Here is a 23610-nt window from a genome sequence, read left to right on the forward strand (position 1 = left end):
TGTTAAACAACAATGACAAGTGTAACCAAAAGTAGCTGGTCATTTTGGTGGGCGCCTGTGGTCCCAGCTACTCGGGAGGCTGAGGCAAGAGAATCGCTTAAGCCCAAAGAGTTTGAGGTGCCTATGAGCTGTGATGCCATGGCACTCTACCCAGGGCGACATAGACTCTGTCTCAAGAAAAAAAAAAAAAATCTAGAGTAAATTCATATGTTCCTTCATCTTAAAATACGTGGCTTAGTATGGTTTAGCCCTCATGATGTTTTATTCAGGCCAGGTAAATTTGAAGGTGGCTCTATGTAGTCTTATTTTTTTTTTTTTAGAGACAGATCTCACTTTGTTGCCCTCGGTAGAGTGCTGTGGCATCACAGCTCACAGCAACCTCAAACTCTTGAGCTTAAGCAATTCTCTTACCTCAGCCTCCTGAGTAGCTGGGACTACAGGCACCTGCCAAAATGCCTAGCTATTTTGTTGTTGTAGTTGTCAATGTTGTTTAGCAGGCCTGGGTTGGGTTTGAACCCACCAGTCCCATGTATGTGGCTGGTGCCCTAATCTGAGTTACAGGCTCCGAGCCTATAGTCTTAATATGTAGGAGCCAAGAGAGAAGGGAAGCTTATGGAACATAAGGTATTATCATACAAGTTATTGTTTCCATCTGAAGAGCAACTTTACCCAGGTGTTTGAAGAATGAGATTGTGACAGAGTCTCACTTTGTAGCCCTAGGTAGAGTGCTGTGGCGTCATAGCTCACAGCAACCTCAAACTCTTGGGCTCAAAGGGATTCTCTTGCCTCAGCCTCCCAAGTAGCCTACCACGGATACCCACCACAATGCTCAGCTATTTTTAGAGATGGGGGTCTCACTCTTGTTCCGGCTGGTCTTGACTCCTGAGTTCAGGCAATCCACCCGCCTTGGCCTGCCAGAGTGCTGGGATTACAGACGTGAGCCATTGCACCTGGCTGAAGGATGAGATTGTTTTAAGTCCTGAATTTATTAATTGGCTGTCCCTTGGTTACTGATAACTTGAAATTTAAAGGTCTAACCTTTATCAACAGCTCAGCAAAGACCCAAATATTGTCATAGCCAAGATGGATGCCACAGCCAATGATGTGCCTTCTCCATATGAAGTCAGAGGGTAAGTAGATTAAAAATTAACAAAAGCATCTAAGCAATTGATGTGAGAAAAGCTTGTGATCTATCAGGAAACCATTTCTTTAACAGACACGGGCTTTTTTGGTGTGTGTGTGGGGAGTCTTTATAGTCTACTTAAGGACAAAATCAGTGATTCTTTTGCTTGGAGTTCTATAGTATGAGCCCACTTGATTACCAAAAATTTTGTGAGCTCTCATATTCTTTTTTTTTTTGAGACAGAGTCTTGCTTTGTTGCCCTCGGTAGAGTGCTGTGGTGTCACAGCTCACAGCAACCTCAAACTCTTAGGCTTAAGCAATTCTCTTGCCTCAGCCTCCCAAGTAGCTGGGATGACAGGCACCCGCCACAATGCCTGGCTATTTTTAGAGGTGTCTTGCTCTGGCTCAGGCTGGTCTCGAACCTGTGAGCTCAGGTAATCCACCCACCTCTGTCTTGAACCTGTGAGCTCAGGTAATCCACTCACCTTAGCCTCCAAAGTGCTGGGATTACAGGCGTGAGCCACCGCGCCCAGCAAGCTCTCATATTTTTGAGTGTTTGATAGGGGAAGGAGTGAAATAGGATTTCACTCTTTTGCGCCCTGAACTCCTGGGATAAGGCACGTGCCACCACACTCAGCTAATTTTTTAATTTTGATTTTGTATAGAGACAGCTAATTTTTTTATTTTTATAGAGACAGTTAATTTTTTTATTTTTTATAGAGAAAGGGTCTCTCTAGCTTGCTCAGGCTAGTATTAAACTCCTGACGTTAAGCAGTCCTCCTGTCTCAGCCTCTCAAAGTGCTAATATTACAAGTGTGAGCCACTACACCTAGCCCTTATTCTTGAGTTTTTGATGGAATGCAGTTTAGCCACTGATGGAGAATAGTATTTTGTCAGATTAGAAACCATGAAGAGAAGTTATTCTCAGAACCAGTTGTTGAGGAAGTATATGTCAGTTACTCTGGAACCTGACATTGTTAAACTTTTTTTATCTTTCTCCAGTTTTCCCACCATCTACTTCTCTGCAGCCAACCAGAAGCTAAATCCAAAGAAATATGAAGTAAGTGCATTGTCCTATCTCCCCACAAATACACATTAAAAACACACATGTACACGTGTTTGTACATATCCAGTTGTTTTATTGGGTTTATTTAACTAGAAACTCCAGTCACCTGGTCAATGTATGTGGTTGAGAATGTGCTTTGGGGCGGCGCCTGTGGCTCAATTGGTAAGGCGCCAGCCCCATATACCGAGGGTGGCGGGTTCAAACCCTGCCCCGGCCGAACTGCAACCAAAAAATAGCCGGGCGTTGTGGCGGGCACCTGTAGTCCCAGCTACTCGGGAGGCTGAGGCAAGAGAATCGCTTAAGCCCAGGAGTTGGAGGTTGCTGTGAGCCGTGTGAGGCCACGGCACTCTACCGAGGGCCATAAAGTGAGACTGTCTCTACAAAAAAAAAAAAAAAGAGAGAGAATGTGCTTTGGCACAAATTAGGGGTCATTAAAAAGTTAAATTTTCAGAGTAATCTTTCTATTTTCAGGGTGGCCGTGAATTGAACGATTTTATTAGCTATCTAAAGCGAGAAGCTACAAATCCCCCTGTAATTCAAGAAGAAAAACCCAAGAAGAAGAAGAAGGCACAGGAGGATCTTTAAAGAAGCAGCCAAACATACCACTTTGTGAAAGAACTCTTCCACCACAGATGGAAGACCAATGGGGAGGACTAAGACCCAAATGGGATTATTACCTCTCAGGGCTGAGAGGACAGAATGGATATAATCTGAATCCTGTTCAGTTTTTCTCTAAACTATTTCTTAGCTGCACTGTTTATGAAAATACCAGAACCAATTTATGTTTGTGGGTTTGGGGAAAATTATCTGTGTTGGGGAAAATGTTGGGAGGGTAAGTTGGGGGGTTATTTTCTAATTTTTTTTGTACATTTGGAACAGTAACAATAAATGAGCCCCCTTTAAATTGTCTTTTTTTCCCATGGGATAGACACTGTCTAATAGAATTTTCTGCAATGATGGGGATGTTCTATAATATATACTGCCCAATACATCTGTCTATGGAGCATCTGAAATGTGGCCAAAGTCTGCAGCTATGCTATCCAGAACATGCCCAATCTGGTCTGAAATCTGGGTAAGAACTTTTTTGTTTTGAGACAGAGTCTCATTCAGTTGCCCAGGCCATAGTGCCATAGCATCAGCCTATCTCACAGCAACCTCAAGTTCCTGGGCTCAAGCAATCCTCCTGCCTCAGCCTCTTTAATACCTAGGACTACCAGTTGCCCACCATGAAACCCAGCTAATTGTTTTTTCTATTTTTAGTAGTAATGGGATCTCACTCTTGCTCATGCTGGTCTTGAATTCCTGAATTCAAAGGATCCTCCTGCCTTAGCCTCCCAGAGTGCTGAGATTATAAGCATGAGCCACTATGCCTGGCCTACATTAATGAAAATTTAAAATATAATTCTTAGGCCGAGCACAGTGGTTCACGCCTGTAAGGCTGAGGCGGGAGGATCCCTTGAGCTCAGGAGTTTCAGACCAGCCTGAGTCAGACCCTAGGCCAATTGTGGTGGCTCGTGCCTATAATCCTAGCACTGTGGAAGGCTGAGGCAGGTGGATTATCTGAGCTCAGGAGTTCAAGACCAGCATGAGCAAGAGTAACACCCCATCTATAAAAAATAGCCAGGTGTTGTAGCAGGTGCCTGTAGTGCCAGCTAGTTGGGAGATTGAGGCAAGAAGATCACTTGAGCCCAAGAGTTTGAGGTTGCTATGAGCTATGAAGCTACAGCACTCTACTGAGAGTGACAAAGTAAAACTTTTTCTCAAAAAAAAAAAAAGGCCGGGCCCAGTGGCTCTTAGCACTCTGGGAGGCCGAGGTAGATGGATTGTCTAAGCTCAGGAGGTCAAGACCAGCCTAAGCAAGAGTGAGACCCCATCTCTAAAAAAATAGCCAGGCGACGCCTATGGCTCAGTGAGTAGGGTGCCGGCCACATATACCAAGGATGGTGGGTTCAAACCCAGCCTCGGCCAAACTGCAACAAAAAATAGCTTGGCGTTGTGGTGGGCACCTATAGTTCCAGCTGCTTGGGAGGCTGAGGCAAGAGAATCGCCTAAGCCCAAAAGCTGGAGGGTGCTGTGAGCTGTGTGATGCCGCAGCACTCTACCATGGGCGATAAGGTGAGACTCTGTTTCTTAAAAAAAAAAACATAGCCATGCATTGTGGTGGGCACCTATAGTTCCAGCTACTTGGGAGGCTAAGGCAAAAGGATTGCTTGTGCCCAAGAGTTTGATGTTGCTGTCAGCTAAGATGCCACGGTACTCTACCTAGGGCGACAAAGTGAGACTCTTAAAAAAAAAAAAAATGAGACCCTGCCTCTACTAAAAACAAAACAGCCAGGCATGGTGGTACTGGACTGTAGTCTTGCTGCTCAGGAGGCTGAGACAAGAGGATCCCTTCAACCCAAGAGCTTGAGGTTGCTGTGAGCTGTGATGATGCTATAGCACTCCAGCCTGGGCAACAGGTGAGACTGTGTCTCAAAAGTAAGTAAGTAAATGATTTTCATTAATTTAAATAGCCACATAGTGGCTACCATACTGGTCACACAGTCTGAGACTTACTAACTGGTTCCATAATATTTCCAAATTTCTCATCACTAAATCTTACATGTTTATTGCCCAGGCCCTAGCTTAGTAATTAGAACATGTAAGGGGGCCTTTCTTATTGGGCCATTTCTGGCTCTGCCTATACCCTAAGGAAGAGTTGTGTTTATCACTGCCAGTTAGCTAAGCTTATTGCATGTTTGTACCTCCTAAGGACTATTCTCTGCCCAGAAATGCCCTGTCATGGGTGTGGCACCAGGTTAGGGTTCTATCCAAGCTGTTTCGGGAATTGCTGACGCTGCTAGGTAGAGCTCTTCCCCCAAACCCTAGGGTGTGGCCCACTAATTTCCTTCTCCAGTAGAACCTAGAAAACCAGTATCATTCCTGGTTGTGAGTGAAGCATCTACTTTCTTCTTCTGTAACAGTAACGAACAAAAAGGATAGGACTGGAGTAATCTTTTGTTCAAATGGATTGAAACATTTCCCTCTAGGTAAATCCTAATCCTATGCAGTTATAGTTTTCAGTCACTGGATAGTTCCAGATAGGAGCCCTAATTTTAGGTGATCCTACAAAATCCCTATGGAGAACTTTCTTCCTACTATAATCTCTAATTGTCTTTTTTTTTTTTTTTTTTTAGAGACAGTCTCACTTTATCACCCTTGGTAGTAGTGCTGTGGCATCACAGCTCACAGCAACCTCCAGCCCTGGGCTTATGCAATTCTCTTGCCTCAACCTCCTGAGTAGCTGGGACTACAGGCGCCCAGCCACAACACCCAGCTATTTTTTGTTGCAGCTTGGCTGGGGCCAGGTTCAAACCTGCCACCTTCAGTATATGGGGCTGGCGCCCTCCCACTGAGCCACAGGTGCCACTCTATAATCTCTAATTGTCAATCATAAGATGGAGTTGATAGAGCCTTACAGCAAAATGTACGTCAGGGTTATACACAAGGCTTTTAAAAAGGATGTTAAAAAAAAAAAAAGGGTGGGGCAGCGCCTGTGGCTCAGTCGGTAGGGCGCCGGCCCCATGTACCGAGGGTGGCGGGTTCAAACCTGGCCCCTGCCCAACTGCAGCAAAAAAATAACCGGGTGTTGTGGCGGGCGCCTGTAGTCCCAGCTACTCGGGAGGCTGAGGCAAGAGAATCACTTAAGCCCAGGAGTTGGAGGTTGCTGTGAGCTGTGTGATGCCACTCTGCCGAGGGCCATAAAGTGAAACTCTGTCTCTACAAAAAAAAAAAAAAAAAGGGTGGCACCTATGGCTCAAGGGTTAGGGCACTGGCCCATATACTGGGGGTGACGGGTTCAAGCTCGGCCCCAGACAAAAACTGCAAAATTAAAAAAAAAAAACTGGGTGTGGTGGCTCACCTGAGCTCATGAGTTCAAGACCAGCCTAAGCTACAGCAAGATCCCCATCTCTAAAAACAGCCAAGCATTGTGGCAGGCACCTGTAGTCCAGCTACTCAGGAGGCTGAGGCAAGAGAACAGCTTGCTAGAGTTAGAGGCTGTGAGCTATGACACCAAGGCACGGGCACTCTACTGAGGGTGACAAAGTGAGACAGAGAAAAAAAGAAAGAAAAAGTAAAGATGTTAGCCAGATGGCTCAGCGCCTGTGGCTCAAGTGGCTAAGGCGCCAGCCACATACACCTGAGCTGGTGGGTTTGAATCCAGCCCGGGCCCGCCAAACAACGACAGCTGCAACCAAAAAATAGCTGGGCGTTGTGGCAGGTGCCTGTAGTCCCAGCTACTTGGGAGGCGGAGGCCGGAGAATCACTTGAGCCCAGGAATTGGAGGTTGCTGTGAGCAGTGATGCCACATCACTCTACCCAGGGCAAAAGCTTGAGGCTCTGTCTCAAAAAAAAAAAGATGTTAGCCAGACATAGTTAGTGGCTAATGCTTTTAATCCTAGCACTTTGGGAGGCAAAGCCAGGGGCATTGCTTAAGCCCAGGAGCTTGAGTTTACAGTTATCTATGGTGATAATGCTATTGCACTCTAGCCCAGAGAACAGAGTAAAAACCCTGCGTGTGTTGGGGATGAGGGAAGTGGCCAAGGGTAAAGATGTCTAAACCAAAATCTTTTTTTCTTTTTTCTTCTTAATAAGCCAAAATCTTGGAAATTCTAACACCTGTGCTAAGGCCCGAGTATCTACTTTTTTAGAGAGCCCCAGAAGTAGGTCAGGTGTACAGCCAGGATAAGAATTACTGCCTTGGAGGATTTTAAGGAAGACATGTAACTTACACAAAGGACACAGAAGCAGTCAGTTTTTAATTTTTTAGCCACATTTGTAAAAGAATTGACTTTTAGTACATTCATAACACCCAAGCCCCTTCCCATTATATCCAAGTATGCTATAGTTCCTTTAACTCTGTTACCAAAAATTCTCATTGTTTAGGGAGGCTACCAGGCTAAATTACTTTGCCTAATGTCCTCAAGTTATGTCCTAGAAATGATGTCATTTTTTGGGATTTGAAAGTGACTTGGCTGAACTAAAGGCGAAGAAGCCAAGCCTCCCCTACTGTTCCTAGACTTGGGCACAGCTGGGTAGTCCTGGCACACTACCTACAGTCTAAAAATTAAAATACAGCAATAGTGAAAACCAAGCCTAAAGAACCTAGAGCATCTCTCTACTTGCCACCATGGACTGTAGTGGTCAGCACAGGGAAAGCAGATATTGTACTCTATTTGGTTTCTAGCTACTAGGTTCCTATATTACTGATCATAGGGTCAAGAGCCCTCTCAGCTTCAGCTGCCCCTGTTCTTTTCCTCAAACTCCAGGATGAGACCTTTAATGTGGGATAATTTCTGATGCAGGTACTCACAGCGACGTTTTTCTTCCCTGTAACCTGGGTATCGCTGCAGAGAAAAAGAGCATACATGTCAAAAAGTAAAATCCCTCATTTCTACCTTTGTGCTTCTATTCCCAGACCCTGTCTTACCTTCCTGAACTTTTTATATTCCTGGACTATCTTATCTTCCAGCACCTGAAACAAAATACTAGCACTGAGTTTAACATTAAGAAATAAGAGAGGGAAATAACTTCCCTTTTTATTATACCAAATAATAGAGATGAATTCTTCTGTAAAAACAGGTTTGCTTGTCACTTTGCTTAGTCACTGAACAAATTGGTTTATGGGCAGTTAGCAGGGGTTAATGGTCAATAAGCTGGAAAGCAAGCCTGGGTCCAGTACCTTACCTTGTGTTCTGGAGTTCCTCGCTGAACTCTCTTGATCTCTGTTCCCAGTTCTACGAACCTTTGGCTTGTAGCCCCAACACGGGCATGTAGGATCCGGTATTCAGCATAATCTGTCTCAAAGTCCCGCTCATAGGCATGTTGTTGCTCTGCACTATGGATGGCCTTGTATTGCCTGCCAGGAGCACAGAGTTGTTACCTTTAATTTCATTGTCACCAAAAGCTCCCAGCTTCTAGGAAGTTACCTTACTATATACACAAGACATAATGAAATCGGAAATGGCAGGGAACTCACAGGAGATAATCTGGCACCTCTTCAAGGATTAGGGATTCAGAGTCTAGGAAGGGAGCAAAAAAACACAAAAGTGATGATAGGTATTGTTTTCACTGGCATTTTTACCCTCTTCCCATTAACATACACACCTGCTTGAACTGAGGCACCATGCTCCAGCCTGGGGTCCATGTCTTCATCTTTATCTTCTTGCTCCCAGTCTTCTCCCTCTTGTAAATCCTGATTGGGTAGCCCGTGTAGGGGACTTGGAGCTAGAGGCAGGTCTCTGAACCTCTTTTCCTCTAGTTCTATGGTAGCTATAGGAGCTGGACGTTTCTATTTGAGGAAAATATCCATGTGACGTAAATAGCTAGGAGCTTTCTATTCTGCCCTTCTCTCAAAAATTCCTCCCATATAACAAGCTCCCAATTTTTATTTAATTTTATTTTTTGAGATAAAATCTCATGCTGTCACCCAGGCTGGAGTGCAGTGACTTCATCATTGCTCACCATAACTCCAAACTCCTAGGCTCAAGGCATCCTTCTGCCTCAGCCTCCCAAGTAGCAGCCTAGAGTACAGGTGTGTACCACCATAACCTGCTAATTTTTTAATTTTTTTGCAGGGACAGGGTCTTATGTTGCCCAGGCTGAGTGCTCTCAATTTTTAAATTTTAGCTTGATTTAATGTGCTGTCTCTTACCTTGTCTAGACGTTTCCTGGTGGCAGAGGAAGGCAGTGCCTGCTCTGGCTCTCTGTTTGGAAGATGGGTCTGGTTCCTAGAATATTTTAAGGGATGAAGACCAGAGTAGGAGGTGGGTTCTAGATCAGTAGTTCTCAACCTTCCTAATGATACAAACATTTAATACAGTCCAAAGGGGTCATGACCCACAGGTTGAGAACCGCTGGTCTAGATCATCTATTACACTATTTAAGAGTGGAGATCAGGGCGGCGCCATGGCTCAAAGGGATAGGGCGCCAGTCCCATATGCTGGAGGTGGTGGGTTCAAACCCAGCCTCAGCCAAAAACCACCAAAAAAAAAAAAAAAAAAAAAAAGCGGAGATTAGAGAGGAAGACAACACCTGGGCTTCCCATGTTAGTCCCACCCTGTTCCAAGTACCTTGCTTCCCACTGTGCCATGTGCTCCCTTGAGGATCCTGGGAGTGACTGTCCTTGGTTGTTTGCCAGTGGATCTGTTACCTGGTAGGGAAAGTGGTAGCAGCACTCAGGGCCCTGGACTTAAGGCTTTCCTCCACCTTATCAAAACTCCCTGCGGTTTCTGGCCTCACCTCTTCTTCTGCCATCTGTGCCTGTGATACTGCATCTCTTTCAGAATAGTCTCTTGTGTTCTGCCAACTCTCAGGCTGTCTGGCATCTTCAGTAAGGTTGTGTCCCTGAGCTGACGATGGGGCTGGGATAGAATCCATGGCTGCCCAAACAGTGAGGCGCTCTCTGAGTGGACCCAGGCAGTGGAGGCGGTTAGGCCCAGATCTGGAAAGAAGTGGTGGAAAAAACCAGGAGGGTGGAGAGCTTTTAAAAAACCTCTCCGCATTCCCCACCCCCCTTCCCACAAACCCTTTCTTACCTACTACCTGTTCCCCCTCACCTGCTTAAACGCTGGCACACAAGATCCAAGCTACCACCAGCGCCCTCCTGGCCACACTGGGACAGTATGAAGGAGAAGAGGCAGGACGAACCAGGGCCTGGGAGCCTCAGATACTGGGGGGGAAGAGGCCATCAGCCCCGTGCGGTCAGCCCCTCCCCCTCCTGCCAACGCCTCCCTCCCCCCCCCCCCCAGACAGCCTGAGACTGAAGAGGGATCCCCCGGGGCTCGTTAGCACACCAGGTGCAGCTGGGCCGGAGTTCCCCAGGAGGCCGAAATGGCACAGTCCCCTCAACCACAGCCTCTTGGGACCACAACCCCAACAGCCCCCTTGTCCCACTTGGGGTTCAGTTCTCAGAACTTCCTCAGACTGTGACCGCTGGCAGGCTCCAGCTCTTGCCGCGCGGTCCCCACGTTTGTGCTTCCTCACCCCGCCTCGCTCACGCAGCCTGGGCCTGCACTTACCCCTCGGTGGCCTTGGAAAGCGATCACCGGGTGTACCTGCGGGGAGAGCAGAGACCTGAGCTGAGCGCAGGTGAAGCGGTGTCCCCGGGATCTGGTGTCAGGAGCCCTGGGGCATCTGCCCGGCGGGCTTCACTGGAGAGGTGGGGAAGCCGGAGCCCGCAGGTGCCGCGCTCTTTTTCCCCGGGTCCCTTCTCCAGGGTCGCCGGCTGGCTGAGGTATAGCTTTCAGAGGGTAGGGCCTAGGGAAGAAGGTTGCCGGCCGCACCTGTTGCCGCTGACACTCTCGCAGAGCACGCAGCGTCGCATCGTTGAGCCTGAGCAGTAAGAGGCTGGTCTGGGCAGCAGGAGAGAAGCACAGTCGGAGCTTTCCGCTCAGAGATTCCTGGATTTCCTCCATGGTGGTAAGTTCGAGTGCAAGCAGAACAGGAGCCACAGGCAAGGGCCACCGCCGCCACCAACGCTGTGCAGGGCTGGGCTGGCACACCAGGTAGCCCGGGTCTGCCCGCCCCCGTCAGGAACCCGCCCCCAGCCCCACCCCTGATATGTCCCAGCCGCGTGGGCGGCGCTTCACTCTCCAGGGCATTCACCGGGCCCCAGCAATTTCTTCTTGGATTTGGTATGGATTGCATGGGGCTTTCAGAAGGGCTATTCCAGGTGTGAGTAGGAGTCTGCGGCCAGCGTCTGACCTTCCATGCAGAATCCCCAATCCTGCCTCAGTTTCCCCAGCTACCTTCAATTCAGAGCTGCCGTGTCTAAGCGAAAGCTGAACCTGCAATCAGCCCCTCGAGGGTTTCAGCCGCAGAGGGGCGGAAGAAAAGACCTGGTTGGTAGGCCGGCTCAGAGGTTTGTGCCTCCAGAAGCAGCGAGCCCTAGGGACCCAGGGGACCTGAGGAGGGCAGACCCGAATGTGGGACCCGACTCAGCTCTTTTGTTTTTCCCTGACCGCGGAGTTGCCACGGATCTGAAGCCTGTTCCTAACTATGGTTGGAGAGGCTATGGGGCCCTGTGGTAGTGGTGACAGCGGTGAAGCTTGGTGGTCGCATGCTGGAGACCCCCCTCCCACAGTTGGGCGGGAATGGAGGGCATGGGTGTTGGTAGGAGAATTGCAGGGCAGAGGAGAGCCAAAACTCAGATCCAGGTCTCACCTACTGGCCTAACAAACGTGAGGATGGCGAGAAAGGGAGCTGGCTCTTTCCTTCCGGAGGGCCCTGAAGTGCCAGGCATTCTAAAGGTCCAGATCCGGTGCAGTGAGACCCTGAAACCAATTATCAGTCCAGCCTTTGCTGTCTCCACTTGTTCCCATTTGATTATGTTTCCAAGAGCCTTAATGTCCTCTTTCCTAAACAGGATCCCTCTGTTAATCCCTGGACCTGCATAATCCCAAATGACCTTAATGCCAATAAAATTACTTATACGTTTGACAAGATTTATCAAACAGTGCACATAAACTGTATTGTATGCAAATTATACTTCAATAAAAATGATTTTAAAAATCAGTGGAATAGGGTGGCACCTGTGGCTCAGGGGGTAGGGCACCAGCCCCATATACCAAGGGTGGTGGGTTTGAACCTGACCTCGGCCAAACTGCAACAACAACAACAAATAAATAAATAAATAAAACAAAAATCAGTGGAGTAGGTGGTGCCTGAAGCTCAGTGAGTAGGGTGCCGGTCACATACACCGAGGCTGATGGGTTTGAACCCAGCCCGGGCCTGCAAAACAACAATGACACTGCAACAAAAAAAATAGCCAGGCATTGTGGCAGACGCATGTAGTCCCAGCTACTTGGGAGGCTGAGGCAAGAGAATCACTTAAGCCCAAGAGTTGGAGGTTGCTGTGAGCTGTGAATCCATGGCACTCTACCAAGGGCGACACAATGAGACTTTGTCTCAAGATTAAAAACAAACAGGGCAGCGCCTGTGGCTTAGTGAGCAGGGCGCCGGCCCCATATACCGAGGGTGGTGAGTTCAAACCCAGCCCTGGCCAAACTGCAACAACAACAACAAAAAAATAGCCGGGCATTGTGGCGGGTGCCTGTAGTCCCAGCTACTCGGGAGGCTGAGGCAGGAGAATTGCCTAAGCCCAGGAGTTGGAGGTTGCTGTGAAGCTGTGTGATGCCACGGCACTCTACCGAGGGCAATAAAGTGAAACTCTGTCTCTACAAAAAAAAAAAAAAAGATTAAAAACAAACAAACAGACACAGTAGAATAAACCTCCAACTCCAATAACAAAAACATTTACCTGTCTACCAGGGCTTTTTGTTTCTCTGGATGACAATTTGCTATTTTGATGAACAGTTATGATAATGGGTAAAGCTGGTCTCCTGGGCTTTTATTTTAAGATCACATCTTTAGCCTTTGTTAGGATTTTCCTATACTTAAACTCAAAGGACAGATTTGAATTGTGAAAATTTCAGGAGAAGAGGAAGGAGGCAGTACTGTGAGAGCCCGCAATTTGGGAACAATTTGGAAAGGGGAGGAGGGATGTAGGAATCTAACATCTGTTTGGTGTCCATTGTGTGTCAGGACCTTTGCCTGTTATTTAATCTCTGCAGTGGCTTTTTAGAGTAGATATTATTCACATTTCTCATTCATTCATTAAACAAGTATTTATGGTACTAGGCATTGTACTAGACATTTGGAATACATCAATAAGGGGATTCTTGTTTTGGGGGAGCTTACTTTCTAGAAAGGAAAGAGACACTATAAATAAACATAAGAAATGGACATAAGAAATAATCATAGTCGTGGCTCAGTGAGTAGGGCTCCAGTCCCATATAACAAGGGTGGCAGGTTCAAACCCAGCCCCTGCCAAACTGCAACAAAACAATAGCCGGGCGTTGTGGTGGGCGCCTGTAGTCCCAGCTACTTGGGAGGCTGAGGCAAGAAAATTGCCTAAGCCTAGCTCAGCGCCTGTGGCTCAAGCAGTTAAGGTGCCAGCCACAAATCCACAGAACTGGTGGGTTTGAATCCAGCCCAGGCTTGCCAAACAATGACAACTACAACCAAAAAAAACAGCCAGGTGTTGTGGCAGGCGCCTGTAGTCCCAGCTATTCAGGAGGCTGAGGCAATAGAATCGTTTAATCCCAGGAGGTTGCTGTGAGCTGTGATGCCATGGGGTATTCTTGTCTCTGGATCTGCTCCTGGAGTCTCCTCTTTATCAGTCCTGACTTATTGGTCATTGGGAGTGGAGGGTGGAGGATAAGTGAATGCTTCTGACAGCTAGTGACACAAACATGAAGAGTTCCTAAGAGGTTAGTACCTAAACTCTTTCTCTATTCTGTCCTTCTAAGCTTTTTCATTCATTGCCATGGCTGGGTTTTTATCATGTTATTTATTTGTTTTTATGGAAGTTATATATATATATATATATACATAATACAAATTCTACACAAGACTTTTTTTTTTGAGACAGAGTCTCATTATGTCAACCTCGGTAGAGTGACATGGCATCACAGCTTACAGCAACCTCAAACTCTTGGGCTTAAGCGATTCTCTTACCTCAGCCTCCCAAGTAGCTGGGACTACAGGCGCCCACCACAATGCCCAGTTATATTTTTGTTGTTGTTGCACTTGTTTAGTTGGCCTGGGCCGGGCCCAAAACCACCACTCTTGGTGTATGTGGCTGGCGCTGTAACCACTGTGCTACAGGCCATGCAAGACTTTTTTTTTTTAATTGAGACAGAGTCTCACTTTGTCACCCTTGGTAGAGTGCTATGGCATCATAGCTCACAGCAACCTCAAACTCTTGGGCTCAAGTGATCCTCCTGCCTCAGTCTCTCAAGTAGCTGGAACTACAGACACCTGCCACAATGCCGGGCTAGTTTTTTCCATATTTAGTAGAGCAGTGGTCTCACTATTGTTCAAGCTGGTCTCAAACTCCTGAGCTCAGGTGATCCACCTGCTTCAGCCTCCCAGAGTGCTAGGATTATAGGTGAACCACCACTCCTGGCTCTCTATAGGAGACTTACAAGGAAACATAGGAACCTTGGCTCTGCGCTGTAGCTCAGTGGTTAGGGTGCTGGCCACATGCACCAGGGCTGGTGGGTTCGAACAAAAAAAAAAAAAAAAAATAGCTAGGTGTCGTGGCAGGCACCTGTAGTCCCAGCTACTGGGAGGCTGAGGAAAGAGAATCGTTTAAGCCCAAGAGTTTGAAGTTGCTGTGAGCTGTGATGTCGCAGCACTCTACCTAGGGTGACATAGTGTGACTCTGTCTCCAAAAAAAAGAAAAGAAAAGAAAAGAAAAAAGAAAAATGGTAACCATTATCCCAGTTCACTTCCTGCTGCTTAAGGGAGACTACAACTCTTTTAGCTGTTGCTGGCTATGCTTTTCTTTCCCTGTTTTTATTTTTTTTATTTTTTGGAGACATAGTCTCACAGTGTTGCCCAGGTTATGGTGCCATGACTTTACCCTAGCTCACAGCAACCTCAAAAACCTGGGTTCAGGGTGGTGGCCGTAGCTTAGTGGGTAGGGCACTGGCTACATACACCTAGGCTGGCGGGTTGGAACCTGGCCCCGACCAGCTAAGGCAACAATGACAACTGCAACAAAAAATAGCTGGACGCATGGCTTGGTGCCTGTAGCACAGTGGTTATGGCACCAGCCACATACACTGAGGGTGGCGGGTTTGAACCCAGCCCAGGCCAGTTAAACAACAATATCAACTGCAACAAAAAATAGCTGGGCGTTGTGGCGGGCATCTGAAGTACCAGCTACTTGGAGGCTGAGGCAAGAGAATTGCTTGAGCCCAAGAGAGTTTGAGGTTTCTGTGAGCTGCGACGCCAAGGCACTCTACCCAGGGCAACAGTTTAAGACTCTGTCTCAAAACAACAACAACAAAAAACCTGGGTTCAAGGATCCTCCTGCATCAGACTCTCCAGGAGCTGGCAGTACGGACACCCATCACAACATACAGCTGATTTTTCTATTTTTAGTAGAGATGAGGTCTTAGTCTTGCTAACGCTGGTTTCAAACTCCTGACCTCAAGGGATCCTCCTGCCTTGGCTTTCCAGAGTGCTAGGATTACAGGGGTGAGCCACCCTGCTGCACCTGCTTTTCTTTTTTTCTTTTTATTTATTTATTTATTTATATTTAGAGACAAGGTCTCATTCTGTCACCTAAGCAGGAATGCAGTGGTATGGCCATAGCTCACTGCAGCTTTGAACTCCGGGGCTCAAGCAGTCCTCCCGATTTACCCTCCAAAGTAGCTGAGACCACAGGTGTGTACCATCATACCCCACTGTTCTCATGCCATTTCTGGATTTTTCAGTTTCATATATTAGCTACTGACTTCTGTTTTGAAATTGAGAACTTAACTCTCTCATCTGCCCCATAAATTTGCATGTACTTTCTCTTCATCTTCCTAGTATAGTGATGTTGTTTTGTTAGGTCAATTTTGAATGCTTACATTATTATGAGTGTGTAAATATTAATTATAAGCTATAACAGCATGTTCTTTTTTTTTTTTGAGACAGTGTCTCAAGCTATTGCCCTGGATAGAATGCCGTAGCATCACAGCTCACAGCAACTTCAAACTCTTGGGCTCAAGCAATTCTCTTGCCTCAGTCTCCCAAGTAGTTGGAACTACAGGTGCCTGCAACAATGCCTGGCTAATTTTTGGTGTAGTTGTCATGGTTGTTTGGCAGCCCCAGGCTGGATTTGAACCCACCAGCCTTGGTGTATGTGGCTGGTGCCCTGGCCACTGAGCTACAGGTATTATGTTTACATTTGTTCTGATATATACACCCTCAGACTTAATTATGCCTCTTATTTTATTTACTTATTTGATTTTTGAGACAGAGCCTCACTCTGTTGCTCAGGTGAGAGTACAGTGGCATCATCATAGCTCACTGCATCCTCAACTCCTGGGTTCAAGAGATCCTTCTGCCTCAGACTTCTGAATAGCTGAGATCACAGGTGCCTGCCATCCTCAGCTAATTTTCCTATTTTTTGCAGAGTTAGGGTCTTAATCCTCCTGCCTCAGCCACAAAGAGTGAGAGGATTACAGGCACGAGCCACCCCACGAGGCCAATGATATCTTTTAGTTTGTTTATTTAGTTATCTATGTACTTATTACCAATTCTTTTTTTATTTCTATATATATATATATATATTTTTTTTTTTTTTTTTTTTTTTGAGACAGAATCTCACCCTCTCGTCCTCGGTAGAGTGCCATGGCATCACAGCGCAGCAACCTCAAACTCTTGGGCTTAGGTGATTCTCTTGCCTCAGCCTCCCAAGTAGCTGGGACTACAGGCACCCGCCACAATGCCCAGCTATTTTTTTGTTGCAGTTTGGCCAGGGCCAGGTTCTACCCGCCACCCTCAGTATATGGGGCCAGAGCTCTACCCACTGAGCCACAGGTGCCTCCCTATTACCAATTCATTTTCATACTCTCTTTTAGGGGTATAACTTTCCCCTCAAGGTATCCAAATATAACTGGATAATTTATCAGTTTTTTAAGTTTCCATTTTTTTCTTAGATATATGCCTCCAGAGCCCTCCATCCTCCTGCTCCCATCTGGAATGATTGCTCAACCAGAGGATTTTTTTTCTGGAATCCAGAGAAAAAGGTATTCAACATAAAAGAAGTGAAGTAAAGGAAATTCTTCCCTTTTTAAAAATTTGTTCACTTCCTCCTTTTGGTGCAAAGTTCCAAAGAATCTATCTATTTACCATGTACCCTTCTCAGAAAGCTGTTGGATAAGTTCCTTGAGACTTTACCTATCTTTATTCTTTTCTCATAGTTAACTAGTAGCTTGGCTGGATGAATAATCTAGGTTAATTATTTTTCTTCATGACATTGTTTTCTGGCTTCCAGTGTTGATGCTGACAAGTCTGAATCCAATCTGATTCTTCATTCTTTGTATATGATCTTTTTTTCTTCTTTGAACAGGGAGTCATTGAGGGATTTTTATTTAGTTATTAAAAAATTATTTTTAATAGACATGGTCTTGTGTTGCACAGGCTGGAGTGTGCTAGCTATTCACAGGCTTGATGGCAGTCCTCTCTACTCTTGCACTCCTGGGCTCAAGTGAGCCTCCTGCCTATGGTGAGCCTATGGTAGTGTTTTTTAATCTTTTGTAATCTCATGACACACTTGAGTCTATAGTTAAACTTCTGCAGCACGTTTAAATTATGTTGATCAAATACAAGAGTAATAAAAAGGATAAATTTACTGTGCTTTGAACTTCTTTTGAAAATAATTTAATGATCTTTAAGAAATTTTGAGGCACACTGGTTGAAAATCACTGGCTTACAGGGACTACAGGCATATGTCAACACATCTGGCTATGTTTATAATCTATTTTGTGTCTTGGAAGCCTTTAGGGTCTTCTCTGACTCCAGTTTTACTGTGGTGCAGTGAGCTGGGGTGACAGAGTAAGACCTTCGGTAGAGTGCCTGGGTGGCATTATAGCTCACAACAATCTCTAACTTTTAGGCTCAAGAGATCCTCTTGGCCTCAGCCTTCCCAGTAGCTGGAACTAAAGGCATATGCCACCACACCAGGCTAGTGTTTCTGTTTTTAGTAGAGTCAGGGTCTTACTCCTGCTCAGGCTGGTCCAGAACTCCTGAGCTCGAGCCATCCACCCACCTTGGTTTCTCACACTGCTAGGATTACAGCTGTGAGCCACTGTGTCTGGCCTTGGCTCCTGTCTATGTCAAAGACTTAGAGTGCCATGAGCAGTAGCTGCTATGTGCTTCCTTGTTCTTGTTAGCAGGATACACCATTGTTGCTCCCCTAGCAATGGAAGAAGTCCTTCCTTTGGTCTGATCAGGTTTGTTTATTTATTTATTTACTTCTAAGACAGTCTCACTTTGTTGCTCCGGGTAGAGTGCTGTGGTCTCATAGCTCATAGCAAATTCAAACTCTTGGGCTCAGCTCTGCGTCCATAGTACAGTGGTTAGGGCACCAGCCACATATACCAAGGCTGGAGGGTTTCAAACCCAGCCCGGGCCTGTTAAAAAACAATGACAATTGCAACAATAACAACAACAAAAAAAACAGCTGGGCATTGTGGCATGCGCCTGTAGTCCAAGCTACTTGGGATGCTGAGGCAAGAGAATCACTTAAGCCCAAGAATTTGAGGTTGCTGTGAGCTGTGAGGCCAAAGCACTCTACTGAAGGCAACATAGTGAGACTCTGTCTCAAAAAACAAACAAAAAAAACAAAACAACTCTTGGGCTCAAGAGATCCTTTTGCCTCAGCCTCCCAAAGTGCTAGGATTATAGGCATGAGCCATCACATGCCACAGATCAGGCCACTTTAAATCACATGCTCCAGGCTGAGCACAGGGGCTCACACCTATAATCCTAGCCCTCTGGTGGCTGAGGCAGGTGGGTTGCCTGAGCTCAGGGGTTCGAGACCACCCTGAGCAAAAGTGGCCAGGCGTTGTGGCAGGCACCTATAGTCCCAGCTACTCGGGAGGCTGAAGCAAAAGAATGACTTGAGTCCAAGAGTTTGAGATTGCTGTGAGCTATGATGCCAGAGCACTCTACCAAGAGCAACAAAGTGAGACTGTCTCAAGAAAAAAAAAATCACATGCTCACTCCCAAACTAATAACTCATCAGGTGAATACCAGTAAATAATTGGCTTAGGGGGGCGGCGCCTTGGTTCAGTCGGTAAGGCGCCGGCCCTATATACCGAGGGTGGCGGGTTCAAACCCGACCCCCGTCAAACTGCAACAACAACAAAAAAATAGCCGGGCGTTGTGGCGGGTGCCTATAGTCTCAGCTACTTGAGAGGCTGAGGCAAGAGAATCGCTTAAGCCCAGGAGTTGGAGGTTGCTGTGAGCTGTGTGATGCCACTCTACCGAGGGCCATAAAGTGAGACTGTCTCTACAAAAAAAAAATGATAATAATAATAATAATAATTGGCTTAGGCCTCTGTCCCTAATCAATTAATGCTAAAAGGGATTGCTTTACTTTGATTGACTCAGCCATAGAAGATCACCCCTTTTAGAGTATAGGAAGGACAGAGGGAATGTCTTAAAATTACACTGCTTTTCAATGATAAAGGAAGATGAATATTAGGGATTTTAGGGATTCTGCTACACTTTTGCTTTTCCTACAACTGGCTCCAAGTCTCAGTGTAAATATTACCCCCAAATTGATTCTCTTCCATTATTAATGTTTATGCTTTTTTTTAACATTTAACCTAAGTTGTAATTATATATTAGATTGGTTTATTTATTTGCTTACTTAGGTCTTGGCAATCTCTTCCACTAAAGCATTAACTTTATGAAGTCAGAGGCCCTGTTTGTTTAGTTACCTCTGCATGCACAGTGTCTGGCACACATGGGTATACACTTAACATTTGATGAAGAAATGAGTGAACCCATGAATAAATAAAATTTTTTTCTTCTATGACCACTCAGCCAACCTCTCACTGAATCTCCAAAGTGTATTTTGAAGCTGCCTACTTTTGCCATTTCTGCTGCCTCCATCTCAGTTCAAGTGGCTATCTTGTCTTCCCTGATATAATGGGCATCTTTTTGTTGCATTTGTCTGGTATCTTCCTTGTTTTGGGATGCACTTTCCTTCTTTGATAAACCTGTTCTTTCCCATACTAATCACGTGAGTCTGTTTCTTTTTTTTTTGAGACAGAGTCTCACTATGTCACCCTTGATAGAGTGCTGTGGCGTCACAGCTCACAGCAACCTCAAACAAACTCTTGGGCTTAAGCAATTCTCTTGCCTCAGCCTCCTGAGTAGCTGGGACTACAGGTGACTGCCACAATGCCTGGCTACATATATTTTTTGGTTGCAGTTGTCATTGTCGTTTGGCAGGCCCGGGCTGCATTCGAACCCACCAGCTCCAGGGTATGTGGTTGGTACCCTAGCCGCTGAGCTACAGGCCCTGAGCCTTTTATTTATTTATTTTTTTTGAGACAGAGTCTCACTATGTCACCCTTGGTAGAGTGCTGTGACATCACAGCTCCTGGCAGCCTCAAACTCTTGGGCTTAACTGACCCTCTCATCTCAGCCTCCCAAGTAGCTGGGACTACAGGCACCTGCCACAATGCCTGGCTATTTTTTTGTTATAGTTGGCATTGTTGTTTGGTGGGCCTGGGCTGGATTCAAACCTGCCAGCTCCCGTGTATGTGGCTAGTACCCTAGCCGCTTGAGCTATAGGTGCCGAGCTGTAATTCTGTTCTTATTGTGTCCTGTCCCACACATCTTTCCCACTGCAAGGGTGGGCACTTGATCCACCAGAACCCTGTCTTAGGATTTTAAAAACTGAAATAAAGACCGGCCTGTGGATCAGTGGGTAGGGTGCCGGCGCCATATACCGAGGGTGGCGGGTTTGAACCCGGCCCAGCCAAACTGCAACAAAAAGTAGCTGGGTGTGGTGGCGGGCTCCTGTAGTCCCAGCTTCTCGGGAGGCTGAGGCAGGAGAATTGCCTAAGCCCAGGAGTTGGAGGTTGCTGTGAGCTGTGACATCACAGAGCTCAACTGAGGGGCGATAAAGTGAGACTCTGTCTCTAAAAAAAGAAAACAAACAAACAAGAAAAAAAAACTGAAATTAAGGCAAAAGACTCAGCCCCTCTCTCACAGGGGACAACCTGTGAGATGCAGGGACAGGTACCACTGGTAGCCATTTCCTGTCACATCAAGGAATCTGGATCTGAGAAAATAAAGCTAAGAGACCTGGGCGCACACCCTGCTCACTGGTTTCAGTTTTCCCTACAGTTACCCACATCCCAGGCTGTCCCCTAGTTTAGTTGTGTAAGGCAACAAAATCCCGTTTTGGTTCAAATTGGTCTGAACTGAATTTCCAGTTATCAAATGTTATCAAATGAGTCCTGGCATCCATAACTGATCTCCCCATTTCTATTCATTTGCTCTAACCCATTCTCCATTGGCAAAGTGATCTTTTCAAAACTTATATCCTACTAATGAAGAGCACAGGCCATGTTAAACTCCCAGCCCCACTCCCTTATTATCTGAGTTTCCTTGGGAGAGTTACTTAATTTGCCTGAGCCAAGGTTTCCAAATCTGTAGGAGGGGGAAACCAACACCTCAAAAGGTCATTGTAAGGCTCAAATAAGAAAAGTACACTGGATGTACCTAATAAGCACCCACCTATTGTTAGCTAGTCCTGTATTAGCACTGTATTGGATCTTGTCAGTGCCCTACCTACCTCTGTGACCTAGTTTCTCACCACCCTGCTCCTTAGGCTTATTGACTTGCCCGTATACCCATTAACCTTGTGGCTCTTGATAGAATGACCTGAGGGAGCAGGACCTGAAGGCCTTCATACCTGCTGTTTCCTCCTGAAATCTTTTCCCTGCCCCATCCTCCTTGTCTTGGCTAACTCATCTTTTTGCTTCAGTTCACATATCATTTCCTTCACCTACTTAGTCAAAACAAATTCTACAGGGCAGTGCCTGTGGCTCAAGTAGTAGGGCGCCAGCCCCATATACTGGAGGTGGCAGGTTCAAACGCGGCCCTGGCCAAAAAAAAGAAATAATAATAAATAAATAAAAAATAAAAATGAAAGATGTAGGCTCGGCGCCTGTGGCTCAAGCGGCTAAGGCGCCAGCCACATACACCTGAGCTGGCAGGTTCAAATCCAGCCCAGGCCCACCAAACAATGACAACTACAACCAAAAAATAGCCAGGCCTTGTGGTGGGCTCCTGTAGTCCCAGCTACTTGGGAGGCCGAGGCAAGAGAATCGCTTGAGCCCAGGAGTTGGAGGTTGCTGTGAACTGTGATGCCATAGCACTCTACCCAAGGTGACAGTTTGAGGCGAGGCTCTGTCTCAAAAAAAAGAGAAAGATGTATAAACTCTACAGAGTCTACAGGTACACTTCCTTCATAGAACCAGTGATACTATTCAATTACTTCATACCAGAACAAGTAAAATTGTTCACAGAAAGTCTTCATTCAAATTACACCAACATCTGTTTTCATGGGTCAGTGCTCATGCTGTTTGCCCTGGGAAATATTTGAATATCATCCTCGCATAGGATCTGTTCTTTTCCCTTAAAGCAATTATCAGTTTCTGTATATACACACAGCTATACATAAATATATTTACATTAGAGAGGAGAGGAAGAGGAAATGTGTGAGAGAGCTTTTTCCTCTTTAAGCTACTACAGGCAGTCTCTGGGTTACAAATGAGAAGGGCTCTGTAGGTTTGTTCATAAGTTAAATTTGTATATAAGTTGGAACAGATACGTTTACCTATTACCTAGAATAACCTCCATTCCTAAGTGTGAGTCATGAGTCACTCAGCTGTTTATAACTCAGGAACTTACTGTAATAGCCTCCATTCATAAGTGCAGTTGTACCTAAATTGTATCTTTGTAATTCAGGCACTGACTTTAACATGTTCTTCAAGTACAAAGATATATGTTTTGTTCATCATTATATATCCAATGCCTAATTTAATACAGTCATGTATCAATTATGTGGATACATTCTGTGAAATGCATCAGTAGGCAATTTTGTCATTGTATGAATATCACAGAGTACACTTACATGAACCCAGATGGTATAGCTTACTACACACACACACACACACACACACACACCCACGTAGGCTTGATGGTATGACCTATTACACAGCATGTTCGTGTACTGAGGACTGTTGGTAATTGTAACAAAATAAGTATCTGGGGTGGCGCCTGTGGCTCAGTGAGTAGGGCGCCGGCCCCATACACCAAGGGTGGAGGGTTCAAACCAGGCCAAACCGCAACAAAAAAATAGCCGAGCATTATGGAGGGCACCTGTAGTTTCAGCTACTTGGGAAGCTGAGGCAAGAGAATCGCTGGACGGCGCTGTGAGCTGTGACGCCATAGCACTCTACCAAGGGTGACAAAGTGAGACTCTGTCTCTAAAAAAAAAAAAGAAAAAGAAAAAGAAATAAGCATCTGTATTTAAACATACCCAAACAGAAAAGTGACAGCAAAAAAATATGATATGAAAGGGCGGCACCTGTGGCTCAGTCAGTAGGGCGCCGGCCCCATATACCGAGGGTGGCGGGTTCAAACCCAGCCCCGGCCGAACTGCAACCAAAAAAATAGCCGGGCGTTGTGGCGGGCGCCTGTAGTCCCAGCTGCTCGGGAGGCTGAGGCAGGAGAAGCACGGAAGCCCAAGAGCTGGAGGTTGCTGTGAGTCCTGTGACATTACGGCACTCTACAGGGGGCGGTACAGTGAGACTCTGTCTCTACAAAAAAAAAAAAAAAATATGATATGAAAGATAAAAAGTGGTTGGGCGGCGCCTGTGGCTCAAGGAGTGGGGCGCTGGTCCCATATGCCGGAGGTGGCGGGTTCAAACCCAGCCCCAGCCAAAAAAAAAAAAAAGATAAAAAGTGGTTCACCTGGGCGGCGCCTGTGGCTCAGTCCGTAGGGCGC

The 23610-nt window shown here is 46.1% G+C and overlaps 2 protein-coding genes across 3 annotated transcripts in view; one reads left to right on the forward strand and one right to left on the reverse strand.

Annotated features, from left to right (window-relative positions):
• Window positions 1-3093, forward strand: part of PDIA3 (protein disulfide isomerase family A member 3) — a 28988-nt gene extending 25895 nt beyond the window's left edge. The window contains exons 11-13 of the mRNA XM_053595742.1: window positions 1051-1130; window positions 2126-2183; window positions 2661-3093. Coding sequence (XP_053451717.1) covers window positions 1051-1130; window positions 2126-2183; window positions 2661-2774 — 252 coding nt within the window. The 3' untranslated portion in view covers window positions 2775-3093. The remainder of the gene's footprint in view (window positions 1-1050; window positions 1131-2125; window positions 2184-2660) is intronic.
• A 3876-nt stretch (window positions 3094-6969) lies between these two features.
• On the reverse strand, window positions 6970-11670 carry ELL3 (elongation factor for RNA polymerase II 3). 2 transcript variants are annotated; one of them, XM_053595745.1, is made up of 11 exons: window positions 10514-11670; window positions 10250-10285; window positions 9788-9900; window positions 9471-9672; window positions 9302-9381; window positions 8884-8959; window positions 8337-8424; window positions 8209-8251; window positions 7917-8088; window positions 7660-7704; window positions 6970-7576 (listed from the first exon to the last, which is right to left on the reverse strand). In XM_053595745.1, exons 1-11 carry the CDS (start codon window positions 10643-10645, stop codon window positions 7466-7468), a joined length of 1098 nt encoding a protein of 365 aa, XP_053451720.1. In that variant the 5' UTR covers window positions 10646-11670; the 3' UTR covers window positions 6970-7465. The 2 variants fall into 2 exon arrangements, with proteins under 2 accessions (XP_053451720.1, XP_053451719.1); XM_053595744.1 differs by having other exon boundaries at window positions 8337-8520; window positions 10514-11668.
• Window positions 11671-23610: the final 11940 nt, after the last annotated feature.

This window comes from Nycticebus coucang, chromosome 6 (assembly GCF_027406575.1).
Source record: "Nycticebus coucang isolate mNycCou1 chromosome 6, mNycCou1.pri, whole genome shotgun sequence".
Classification (NCBI taxonomy): domain Eukaryota; kingdom Metazoa; phylum Chordata; class Mammalia; order Primates; family Lorisidae; genus Nycticebus; species Nycticebus coucang.